Source organism: Cyprinus carpio, chromosome A6 (assembly GCF_018340385.1).
Source record: "Cyprinus carpio isolate SPL01 chromosome A6, ASM1834038v1, whole genome shotgun sequence".
NCBI classification, from domain to species: domain Eukaryota; kingdom Metazoa; phylum Chordata; class Actinopteri; order Cypriniformes; family Cyprinidae; genus Cyprinus; species Cyprinus carpio.
In genome coordinates this window covers 17,157,335-17,170,792 of record NC_056577.1, presented here as the reverse complement: position 1 = coordinate 17,170,792, position 13,458 = coordinate 17,157,335, and the positions used below count along the sequence as shown (strand labels likewise).

The 13,458-nt window shown below is 35.5% G+C and overlaps 1 protein-coding gene across 4 annotated transcripts in view; it reads right to left on the bottom strand.

Annotated features, from left to right (window-relative positions):
* Window positions 1-13,458, bottom strand: part of LOC109113685 (FERM, ARHGEF and pleckstrin domain-containing protein 2-like) — a 57,048-nt gene that overhangs the window by 30,406 nt on the left and 13,184 nt on the right. For all 4 annotated transcript variants that reach the window (XM_042758221.1, XM_042758223.1, XM_042758222.1 and 1 more), the window contains exons 3-6: window positions 2,969-3,073; window positions 1,221-1,263; window positions 1,052-1,130; window positions 869-966 (exon numbers count right to left, since the gene is read on the bottom strand). In XM_042758221.1, coding sequence (XP_042614155.1) covers window positions 869-966; window positions 1,052-1,130; window positions 1,221-1,263; window positions 2,969-3,073 — 325 coding nt within the window. The remainder of the gene's footprint in view (window positions 1-868; window positions 967-1,051; window positions 1,131-1,220; window positions 1,264-2,968; window positions 3,074-13,458) is intronic.

Genomic DNA, 13,458 nt, shown 5'->3' with positions numbered 1-13,458 from the left:
TTTCCACTGTAGTTTAGTATCGCTTTAGAGTGGGTGGGACCAGTGATGCTGGTCGCTATTCACTGCCATTATACAGACGAGCAAGAAATGTAAGAAAAATATATAATTTTGTGGTCTAAAACAAAAAGGAGCACATATGACATTGGAACACCACCAGGGTGAGTAAATAATGACTGATTTTTCATTTTGGGTGAACTCTCTCTTTAAGCACCAAATTAGCATATTAGCATGACTTCCGAAGGATGATGTGACACTGAAGACTGGAGTAAGGGCTGAAGAAAATTCAACATTGTTATTACAGGAAAAAAAAAATATAATTGTAAATTCTATTAAAAATAGAAAATGGTTATTTTAAATTGTAAAAATATTTCACAATATTACTGTTTTTATTGATCAAATAAATCCAGCCTCAGTGAGCATAAGAGACTTCTTTCAAAAACATTTAAAAAGATTCTGAACATTGTTATTTTGGGCGTTGCACCACAGGACATTTCACTACCTGAAATAACCTTAAATAAATACAAAAATGTCAAATTATCTGTTATTTCAAAATACTTTCTGACCTTGATACACAGTGAGAAAGATGCAAGAGTCTCAGTGATATCAACTGCTCCACGTTTTTTTTTTTTGTCTGTTTTTACTTTATGCCCCCATTCATACACACTATATTCAAGCCACTGAATGTATGAATTCCATTTTTAATTCATTTATGAATTGATTAATAAAGACAGAAAAAACTAATGTTAATGACCAACGGCATTACAAAGCAGAGACACAACAGAATCAGTGTAACATAATACATTTAAAACAATATGGAGGACAGGACTCAGGACTTCAGATACACTGACTGATCTAATATTATACATACATTGCACCAGATGAGAAGCCAGCAGGGCAGCAGTGTTTTCTGTACAGTTCAGCCGGCCCTCCATTAGATCCCTCTTGATTTGCAGAGAAAACAAGTACCTGGAGAAAACACACATAACAAGCACGGTTCACCTTGACTATAAGTATATAAAGGATGAATGATGATTTCTGAACATCTTCACACCTAGTAAACTCCTCCTGAAGCTGACCAGGATCTGGAGGAAAGAACTTCACCGACAGGCGCAAGAGTGTGTTCATTGGCCCTAAGGATAAGAAGTATAAACACACAGGTTTCAAAGACCCCCAAGATCCTCTGATGTCTAAACACAACACAAAACAGAAAGAGAACTTACGTCTCACTTGTTTCACTATGAGCTTGGTGGGCTCCATCCAAACCTGTAGAAACAAAACATTGGCATTTCAGCATTTAACCACCTTATAAATTCTAAGCAATAAATAATACAAATAATCCCTCACTCTTTCAAAATACATCTGTTTCTTGTCTTTTAAGAAAGCATTAAAACTGAAGAACATCTCGGTCACAGAGGCCACAGATGAGATCCTGAGATGCTGACCACACCAAAAACATATTTCAAGAATTTTTTGGAAAGCTATTATCAGTTATAATTCAAATTTTAAATCAAACCTATGTGCTTGCCTGTTTTGGGGTCTTGCATAGATGTGAATGATGTGTTTTAATTGTGTGTCTGCAGAGTTTGTAGACTCCTCCAAGCACATCTGGAGCTGATTGTGGCTAGAATGTACCTTTTCTCACTCCACCTCCAGCTCCTTCCACTCCACTGACCTCTCATCTTTTACAGAATCATCATAACAACCCCGTACACACAAATTCCACACCTGACTCAACTCTCTTCAAAGAAACTGGCTTGGCACACTCAAAAACAAATGGCCAACAGACTGTCTCCATTATTCATCTCATAATTACTTCCTTTTTTTTCACCAATAATAAAGAAACCAAGATGAAAAAAGATGCATAATGGCAATAATTAAACTGCTATGCAAGCGCGTTTACACAGCACAAGCAAAAACAACAAGGCTGTGGCAAAAACGTTAAAAAACACTCGAAGGAATAATCCATCCAAAAATGAAAATGTTCTTATTATTTATGTTATAATCTACTCACCTTCATGTCATTCCAAAATCTGTATTTCTTTCTTCTGCTGGACACAAACGAAGATATTTTGAAGAATGTTGGTAACCAAAAAGTGGTTTCACTTCCCTTTGATTTCAAATGTATTTTTGTCCATGCAATAGAAGTCAATGGGAACCAAAAATGATTGGTTACCAACATTCATCAAAATACATGTTTGGAACAACATAAATGATGATAGACTTTTCATTTTAGGTCGGATAACCCCTTTAAGCCTATTATAAAAAGACCTAGCTTATTAAAATAGCTCATGGTTGCCTTGTAAAGCATATAACAATGAAAAATCTGCCAGCAAATTAAGATTTCATTGAATATGTAACTGACTTAAAAGTGAAGTGTGTAATTTCTGCACCTGTGACACCAAATATAAATGAGAAAAAATAATGACTGTTTGCCCAAAGATTTTCTGAATATTCCTTTCATTGGTCAAACAAAAGGAAGAGTTCCTAACTCACACTACTGGCAGTGTTGTGATCAATTTACTTGTTTTCTCTGCCTATTAAGCAAGGGTAAGTATTTTAAGATTGAAAAAAAATAACATACTTCAACTTGACGTTTTGCTACTCTTTAGCCTGGATCATATAATCCTTTAAATACATAAAATCTCCTCTGGCACAATACACAGAACTGTTTAAATCAAATGTAAAATCTTTCACATTTGTGTGTAATAATTCTGTACATGTCTTCTGAATGACATTGTCCATTTGCAGGTATGTTATAAAATATCAAGATGTGTTCTTTAAGTTTGTGCGCCTTCATCAGGCAGGTTTAAAGGGAACAGCAAACCTCTGGGGCCCAGAGAGAGGCAACACAAACAACATAATACACCTCCTCGTCTTTTAAGAGCTAAGCCGGGTTTTCAGAGAAGCGGGCCGTTCACAATCCCGTCTTTGTGTGAGCACGGGGACTGTTTGTCAAGTGGCCACTTACCCAGTTCATCTGCAGGTTCTGAAACTCCAGACCAAAATAATCGCTCTCAATGAGATTGATCCGTCTGAACACTTCAGGGGAAAGAGTCTGCCCATCCGCTTTTGACTACAATACAGAGAGAGAAAAACAAGACAGTCAATTAATACAGTTAATAATAATATTTAATAAATAATTAAAAAAAAAAAAAAAAAAAAAATATATATATATATATATATATATATATATATATATATATATATATATATATATATATATATATATATATATATATATATACACACACACACAAATAAATATATGTATATATATATTTAATATATATATAAATAATATAATATATATAATATTATATATATATATATATATATATTTTTTTTTTTTTTTTTTTTTTCAACAATCATGACAATTTGGCTGATTATCAAATTATTTGCGGATTAACAAATAATTACAATTAATGATTTAATTGTCCATTTTGTTCTTTACAGGGTAAACATAAGACAAACATACACCTTGAAAAGGTGTCATTGTCCTTTATTTACACTAGAATTATTCAACAATAAAAAGTATGATTCCCTTTAAGGCTATATTAAAAATACTGTACAGGAGTAAGACATGAACAATAATATATTTTAAATATTAAATTATTTGATAAAAGCTTTTAATAAATAAATTAAATTAATAATTTGAATATTTCTCTTCACTTTCCATTCACACAGATTATAATATTATGGTTATATAATATTGGTTATTATATATGTTACAAATATCAGAATAATATGAATTTGTAATACATTTCAAAACGTTCTTAATACATAAGGCTAAAATTAAGGAAAATTGCAGTTATTAATTACAACTGAAAGAATGATATGATTTTGTAATATTTCAGTTATTGTTTTTAATTGATAGGCTTTGAATCAATTTAACTGAATTATTAATTTTTTGTTAATTTTTTTATTTTATTTTTTTAAACATTTTTTTAAGATTATGGGGATGTGAGGGGTAAAATATTTCTGCGGAAAAGCAGCTGCGTCTGCTATTAAGTCGCTGGATTTTTGAGGCTAATGGGCGTCAGGGGGAAATATCTGTGGCCTATTTGAGTAATTCTCTACAGCGTGCAGCCAGGCCAAAACCAGACACAAGGCCACAAGTCAATCTCTCTGAGATCAGCTGGACTGTCTGTTGTAAACATATAACTGTGAAAGGCGAGGAGAACATCTGAGGACATTTCAGGGCACACAGGCGGTTAAATCTGCTTAAAGGAAAAAAGGGTTTTCCCTATAAATGGACTCGTGGGCTTGTCATTACAAAATGACGGACTAATTACTATGTACCCAGAACACACTGTGCTTAGGTTTTGCCATTCGAGCCTGTGACTTTCTGGGAAAATTATACAGCAGACAGCTTTTTGTAATGTGAAATGTATTTTTAAAGACCATAAAAACAGCCTGACTTGAATTGGGCCGGTCAGATTGTTACCCTCCAGTTCTTTGGTACGTTCTAAACTTGACTGATACTTTCTGCCTTTAATACAGACTCTTAAGTAAAGAATGTACTCTCCGTGCCAAGCAGGGTAAGCACCTTCCAACTGGCCTCCTCTAGGCTCTGCCAAAACTACTTTTAATATTTGTTAATTGTTAATTTGATCTGAATAAGCAAAATTTATGATACCATTGTTGTTAGAATTTAATGCTGATATGAAATACATTACAGCTGGGTATCAATACAGATGTCCAGATTTGATTCTGATTCATAAACCCTTGACTTGATTCAGATTTTGAAACCATTCTTAATTTAATTTGGGGATATTTCAGTACAATGTCATTTATAATTCTGCCACTTTTTAATGTGTTCTAATGCTGTAAATTATACAGGGCAGTGTTTCATAATTCAAAACCAGTAATTCACCTTTTTAAACTATTCTGTAAAAGAACTGGACCATAAAGGTCGTTCATTCATTCATTCATTGGGAATCAGGCTACACTGGTTGTGCTTTATATACTTGTTTCCATAAGAACATCTCTGGCAAAGTATGAGTTCTTCTACCTTGGCACTGAATTATTATTATTGGATCGCTCAATATCATAATTAATTGGGGAGGGGAAAAAAAAAAAAAACATTCACCCAGCCCTAAAATATATTATTGAAATGTAATCTGGACAAAAAGTTTGTCTTTTTCTGTCTTTTTTTACCACTGAAGTAGATACACTACCATTCAAAAATTTGGGGTAAGACTTTTTGTGAAGGAAAGAAATTATTACTTTTATTTAGAGAAAGTAAATTAATTTACTATAGGTGTGTTTACAGAGCACTATACAGTATTCCCATTACAATCGGTTTGAAAGTCTAATCTGAATGAAAATGTGCCATGTAAACACCTCAATCTGAATAAAAATGTCCAAACCGATCGAAATTTCAACAGGGGTGAGAGGGGTGGAATAAACCTTTTCTAATCCGTTCAACAGGACATGTAAACACTTGATCGGATTATAAAAAAAAAAAAAAAAAAAAAAAAAAAAAACTAAATTTTTGTGGATGTCTAATGATGTAGAGCCAATGTTGTTGTTTTTGAATATAATAAATGACTGTTGTGTCAATCTAAAATCCATAGCCTCAATATATGAGTACATAAACAATCTCTGGAACTGTCCTGAGAGTCACTTCATGAGCATTTTACAGTTTCTTTTGGGAAAAACTAGATCATATACAAACAAAAACTTAAAAGTACCAAAAGGTGTTTGAACACAGTAGTGTGGCCGCAGTGTGTGAAAACAACTAGCCTATATAATGGTAAAAATTATCACCCATTTTTTGTTTTATTAATAAATCATAATCAGTCTCTCCACACTAGCATTTCCAGATTTCTCACTACTATGACGTCACAACACAAAAAAACGTTTTGCCAAAAGTGCGTTTTGGCTCATACCCTTAAAGTGGCAATTTCAACAAGCTATAAAAAAATTATCTGTGGGGTATTTTGAGATGAAACTTCACATACACACTCTGGGGACATCAGAGAACAATTTAAAATATTGTTTCAATGCATTCTATGGCACTTTTATTATTTTGATTTTTTTTTTAAATGTATTCAAAGTTACTTTTTAACCAGAATTTGTAACAGAAATGACTTACTGTAATGATAGTACTACTACTACTAATTAAAATATTAAAACATTATTTAAGGAATTTTACCAGAATTATTTAGCAGAAGAATGTAAATACATAGTTTTGTTTTAAATCGATTAATTAGAGATGCTTTTAAATATTAGAATTTAATGAAACCATTAAAATGGAATCCAGAAAATTAATGGAAAACAGATTTTGAGAAAAAAATATAAAAATATTATATATTTTATATTTCTTGTTGATTGTTAAATGTTTTGTAATTTGATTTTGAATTTTTCATGTTGTTTTTTTGTTTTTTAGTATAGCAGTATAGAAAAATAAAGAATAATTAAAATTTAAAAAAAAAAAAAAAAAAAAAGAATTTCGAAAAAATTGAAAAGAATTTGGGAAAAAATAAAATGGATTTCATAGGGCCCTATTGTCAGGGTTGGGGATGAGGGAGGCGAGGACTCCATGGTGCAGAGAATGGGCTCTTTATTAATAATAAAAATAAAACAAAACCAAAAACTACCCCGTGGGGGAAAAACAGGCTGGCAGCAAGGCGTTGCAAGGCTGGACAGGACAGAGCGGGACACAATCAGGAAAGATACGCAGAAATTCAATGCGAACTAGTACAGGACTGCAAACACAAGGAGAATAAATAGGGAGAAAAACAAGGAGGGTAAAGAGGGAAGACAAGTTGGGAAAATAAAACAATAATCAGGTAACAAGGCAGGCGGGGTTAAACAATGGACATGAGAACACATGGCACACATAAACAAACAAGAAAAGCCATGTGCTCACACAAAAAAAAAACACAAGCACAAACAGTTTGACAAATGAGATCACTCACAAGCCGAGTCTTCACGCAAAACATGACAACATGAAAGCACACAGGCGATAAAAACACGAGAAGAGTGCAACAACACAAGACAACGACGAAAAACCATTCAGCCGAATACGAACCACATGCTAAACAAAACACGACACACACGGACAGAAGAGCACACGGCCCAAGCGTACTCAAGACCGCAAGCTCCCACAACAAGACAGAACACGGAGCGTGAGTGTCTGAACCCCGACACAAAACTGAACCTGAACAAGACATGAGTGCCGGGATCCGAACACCACGCTCCAACATGAAACAAGGAAACAGGGCACGCAGAAAAGAGAGCTCATAGCTTGAGGATACTCGAGACCGCACGCTCACACAAGGACAAGAAAATACAGAAGTGTCAGAAGCCAGGAATAAGGAATTTTTCTTGAGCACCAAATTAGCACATTAGATTGATTTCTGACATTAACATTTTATAATATATTAAAACAGAAAAGTTATTTTAATTTGTACTAATATTTCACACTTTTGAACAGTAGTGTAAGTTATACTACTATGTCTATAACTCATAAAGAAAATATGCAAAAATGGCTGCCAATTGAAGAATTTTGATGTACATTCATTTAGGCACTACAATAAAACAATGAAAACCCACTGCTGGTATGAATACATCTCGACGTTCTCATATGTGAGGTGTGTTTTATGCTTGGGAGTGACTTTCTACAGACTTTCAGTTCACATACTTCAGCAATAATTGGATTAAGTCTCTTTTCTACAGCTTTCTCTCAAGCACCCTAAACTAAAAGCCCATTAGAAGTACAGCATAAAAACTAAGCTGAGGATCAACTTGGTGGTGTTGACTGCAACAAGGAAATACAACCGGAGCATATTTTCCATGTGTCACAGAGCCCGCCGAACCCTCGAAGCACACAGACGCTATCCAGCGTGTAGGAGTTTCCCTGTTACAGTTGGAGTGTCAGCTGGGCAGGTTTATGGGTCAACAGTGGCTGGGATTACTGAGCAGCAGATGTTTCTCACATTCACCAAGCCAACTTGTCAGACTACATTGGCAACTGCTTAATCCAAACTAACAGTGGTGTGTAAGCTTTTTCATTTAGTCTGTCTGTGCACAGAATCTATGTGATCATGCGTTTGAGCGCTGACTGTGTTTGGGCATGTTTTTCCCTCACAGTCTTAGTAGATAGCAGCTTTTGCTATTGTCAGGGTTCTTCCATAAAATTTTCAGAAGGCATACATAGAATCTTCAAATTACATTTTATAAACTGCCACACTCATGTACTGATCACAACGGTGCAAGAAAAAAAAAATGTGAAAAAACCTGCAAAAGAAAAGAAAGAAAACTAACTGCTATATAACAACAGCACACTACTGAGTTCTGGGCCTCAGATGTCTTCTTCCCAGGGATCCCTCACCAGAACTGAATCAGCCATGAAAGAAAAAAAAAAAACAGATCAAACAATTTTATAATTACAGGGGGTCTCAATTCAGTACAGAATGAAATGTATACTATATACAATTAAAATCTATGAACATGAAATTCCATTCACCATAAAGCAATAATAAAATAAACTGGGAAGAATGCCCTTTAAATTAACACATTCAAATGAACAAACAATCCAAACCCTTTTGGTACCCAAAACTACATTTCCCATAATTCCTAGCAAAGGATACAAAGGACATCAGGAAATGCTGTGCTCTTTTAATAAGAAACCTTTGTTCCATGGAGCAGTCATGGATCCCAGCAGAACCACGGGTAGATACACAATCATTCAAACAATTAAAGAAAATATTAACACATATCTTGTCTAGTTGTGGTTTTATTCAATCACTAGCGTGCACTCTAGTAATGAATTATTATGTCGCTCTTTGATCTTCAATGTGCACATAAGAGACAACATGCACAACTAAAACAAAATGTTTTGGGTAAATAATATTAAAAAGACAAAATAAATACATAGAAATTTATAAACTAGCGAACAAACAATTAATCCCTTAAACAAAATCAATTTCTTCTACAAAGAAATTAAATAAATTAAAAAGGAAACTAGAACAATTGAAATAAACTAGCCCAATTATTAAGTGTGGCCTTAGCCATCACAGCTATGTTGCAATGATTTCAGCCACACCTTGACACAAAGCGATAAAAAACATTGCAAATCATTTAACATGTCAGTTACAGGAATGGATTACAGTGTTTCTTGTGCCATGCTGTTGAATCTTCAGCACCACAGGCCCTCAGTAAAAAATAAATCATACAGAATGAACAGAATGTGATATAAAAAGACTACATATATTAGGGGCGCTCTGATCAGGATTTTTGAGGCCGATCACAGAAAGCAGTATCTGCCGATACCGATCACCGATACTGATCTTTTTAAAGCCTTCTTTTTACCACATATAACTATTTATAGTGGTACTCCAATCGGGATTTTTAGACATTTATTCAGGGCCTGAATTACATTTTCGAAAACCTAATCTAATATTAAACATATACAGTGATGAATCTTTCACAATAAGATCTATTATGTGCATTTTCAAAACCGATAGGTTGAATTATTAAAAAAAGTTAACATTACTTCCACCGACACCCAACTTAAAATTAAGCAAGTTGTGTGTACTTAAATTTTTTGTGGAATGTTTGTTCATGTAAATCAACTCAAATGACACAAATCAAAAACTCACAGAAAATGTGGCAGCCCCAGCCAAATGATTTTATGAATGTAACAGCCAACACATGACTGTACATATTAGATTAACCATTTAGTTCAATATTTAGCTCAAAGGAAGAGGAAAAGCTCTCAGGAAATGTGCTGCAGACGGCTAAATTTCCCGACTTCTTGTCATTGTGGTAAGAACGTACATGCAAAGTAAACAAAAAAGTAATTGTAGCTGACCCTACTCATTTAAGAGCACAGATAAACACTCTCCCTGACTCAGTGCTCAAGTTGTTACAGGCAACTAAATGCTTCAGGAATCTGACTCTTAAAATAAACAGAACCGGCCCATTTCATTAACATTTCATTATAAATCTGATTTCTTGTTGCATGCATCAATCTGACTGACTCCCGCAAGCAATGTGTGAGCATCACCTGTATCTAGCATCTCGGCAGACAGCTGGACATACATAATAGAGGTTGTCAGCAGTTAAAACGGGAGTTCTAAGAAGGGTTTATGTGTACCTGACATTACTGACCAACTGCTCCAGTGTGCACAGTAAACACCTTGCTAAAGCTTGCCATATGAACTAAACTCCCAGAGTGCAGTTTTTAACATGATCAGTACACATGGGGTTTGGTGCTCAGTCTCATTCAACAGGCACAGCACAGAACAACACATTATCTAGTTGTAGATGTAATGTGATTTAGTCAAATTTAAGCAAATATCTTGTGTAGATAAGTTCCCAGGAGTTACGCTATTATTCACTCTCTTTTTGCCACAGTTTTTGCTAGGCCAAATCTATTGGCCCATTGCTAAGCCCTGCCCTGATTTTCAGTGAAAACATTAGCCGCATTTCCACTGTTAGTCCAAAAGTGGGTGTGCTAGTGCATGCTTCCCGCTGTAACTTTCAGGGCTTCATCAGGGGCATGCTTGGGCCAGTTGCATTCCCACTGTAGCTTTCAGGGCTTCATCAGGCCTCGTCAGGGCTTCCTCAGGGCCAACGGCCATACCGGACTTCTGCGTCTGCATAGGTCATAAATTTCATACACTCATATAACTCTGGTAAACTTTCAGGTTTTCTGTCTGTGAGCTCCCTCACTTGCTTTGGCTGAAAGGATAACAAGCGATACATCCTTACATACACTGTGGAAAATTCATATAAATGTTCATTCTTACATCAAGAATTTTGACGTACACATACAAGGGTCTGTCAGTAATTTTCTATTGTGTTACGCGTGTCTGCATTTGAATTTAAAAGCCCTAATGTGGTTGTTTTGTGTTTTTTTGTCATTGCATTTGTGTAGTGAAGATTGAACAGAGTAGATGAGAATGAATATGTGCATTCTCTTTTATGTGAAATAATGATAAACACGAGTTTGATTTAGCATGCTGACAAATTAATAAATGACTATTTTTATCGTAAACCATTCATGGATATACCTCTTCCATAAATATCGATGCAAAGTCTTTATATTGTTTTTTTTTTAGTTAGTGAAATATAGAAACCTAAAATAAATAGTTTTCATTCAGTTTTGTCCCTGGCTCAAATTCAGTGAGGCGTGATCATGTGATGCACTTGATGTACGCTCCAGGGCGGCTTTACACACTGTGTGATCGTACGTGCGAAAGTAAAAACTTAAAACATACTTTCTGACACAAAATGGTTTGAAATTGGAGGCTTAAAAAAAAAAAAAAAACTATCTTAAACTTATTGGGTAAAGAGTTTACATAGTTCAAAGAACAATATTTTGCTTGTATCATCACTATAGATATTAGTCAGCTACAAGGGTGGGGAGGGGGAGGGGGGGGGGGGAGGGGGGCTGGCAACAACGAGTTTATTGAATTTTTGGATTGATTTCAGTGCTCTAAAATCAATTTGGTAAAAGAGTTTTTCAACAATTTTGGTTGATAGTCACATACTAAAATGTCAAATTTTAAAATTTCAACAATACTGTACTGTGAGCAGACATTAAATGAAGTCTCTTTGGAAAGGCTCTGAAGTGAACTCGATCTGTGCTATAGCAAATACCCTGATTTAAGGTCAAAGCCAGCGATGGCTGCCAACAAGGCCAAACTAATGAAAAGCCCAATCTGTCACGCTTCAACACCCTCGAATTATATCAGAGTGAGAGATGGCAAAAGTTGTCATCTGAGTTGGGGGCGACGGGGGCTTGAAGCAATCAAGAGACGCTGACCTCTAGGATTTTCCTCATGGCCAGCTCTCTCAAAGCGGTCACTAATTTGTTCCACTAATTGCATCGTATGGTGGACGTTAAGCAGACCAAATGAGAGGGTGTGTAAGGCTTCCCAGTACTGACTGTACTGACAGGACTGACTGCTCGCCCTGTGACGTGCTATTTGAAAGCGGTTTTGTCACTGTTGATTTGCTTCACATTTTAATTGTAAAAACTAAATATTTAAGAATATTTGTGTACATCTCAATCTTTATAATTAAAATATATCAGCTTATCAAAATCACAAATAAACTACTGATGAAAAATAACGGGTTGAATGTTAACTACTTTTGTTTCTATAAAAGTTCATCCGCATGCATTGATTAATCCCATGTTGTAGTGCAAAAAAATAAAAAATATTGCGACCAAATCATGTGTTTATGCGACCAACTGAAAAAGTTAATCACAAAAGAGCAACCAGTGTAAAGAATGAGTCTGGAGCCCTACTCATATTATCAACCATCAGTCATTCTACACTCTAGTTATTGGAGTTGCACACTTAAAAAAATAAATAAATAAATATACCAGTTGACCAATACTAAAACTAGCTAAAAACAAGACAAAAAGAGAGACAGGTCATTGTATGTTATGCTCAGCTTTAGCACAGGAAATTTGTTTAAACTCTAAATGCTCCTCATTACAACAACAAAGCGGAATCACGAATCATTCCAAGCAACCGCAATAATGAAGTTTCCCATTATTATTGAGGACTCTCCATTTAAATTTGCCTGACACAAACAAACTCACAATCAAAGTCATAGGTCCTTAAAGTTTAAAAACATGTCCAAAGGCTGGACTTTAAGGTACTACTGCTTAATCTACCACAATACTACTCATGCAACACAATCTGCCCAATACTCAAATGCCTACTCCCACCTACCCCATTCCTCCCACTCACCCCTCTATAGCCTGTCAAACAAACTATTTATAAGCTTGTTTGTTCATGCTGGACAAGTCCTGCTCCACTCCCTCCTCCGAAATCCCATCAGCCAGCCCCCCTGTCTCCAGTGTTCCGCATTCCCCAGGGATCGAAGCAGCCCCCTCACTGCACTGAACCCTCCACAAAGACTCATCTGTGCCTCACACAAACAAAACACATTCATATATATTCTTTAAAACACACACACTTTCATCGCTCTGCAGGTCTGTCTTAAACACAAAGCAGGGAGTGAACGCCAGTGCTTTTTTTCTCGCTGTTGTTATGAGCTGAATAAAAAGGCCCAGTGTTACTGAGCTTCCTGGTGCTGCGAGGTGTGGGTGGTGCCCCAAGCCTGCTGACCAATCCCATTCAAAACTCTTTTTTTCCAGAGCTGCCCATTTACCTGGTGTCACTGTGGCTCCCCCACTGTCAGTTGCAGTTGTTTTGATTCTGAAAGCACATTCAAAAATGGCTCCAACATTAACAAAGAAAAGAATCTTGGTACAATGTCTACATAAACAAAAAGGGGACTGTCTACTTTGGGTCTTTGCACAGCCTTACACAACACACATTGTTTTATTAAGAAGAAAAACACACATTATAAGGGAGGAATATTGCCAGTAAAGACTAAAGTTGGCACATGGAGCCAGCATTCTTGGAAGGCATGTTTTACTTTCTGTTGTGCCATTAATGTCATTTACGTACAGGAAATGTCTTTTAT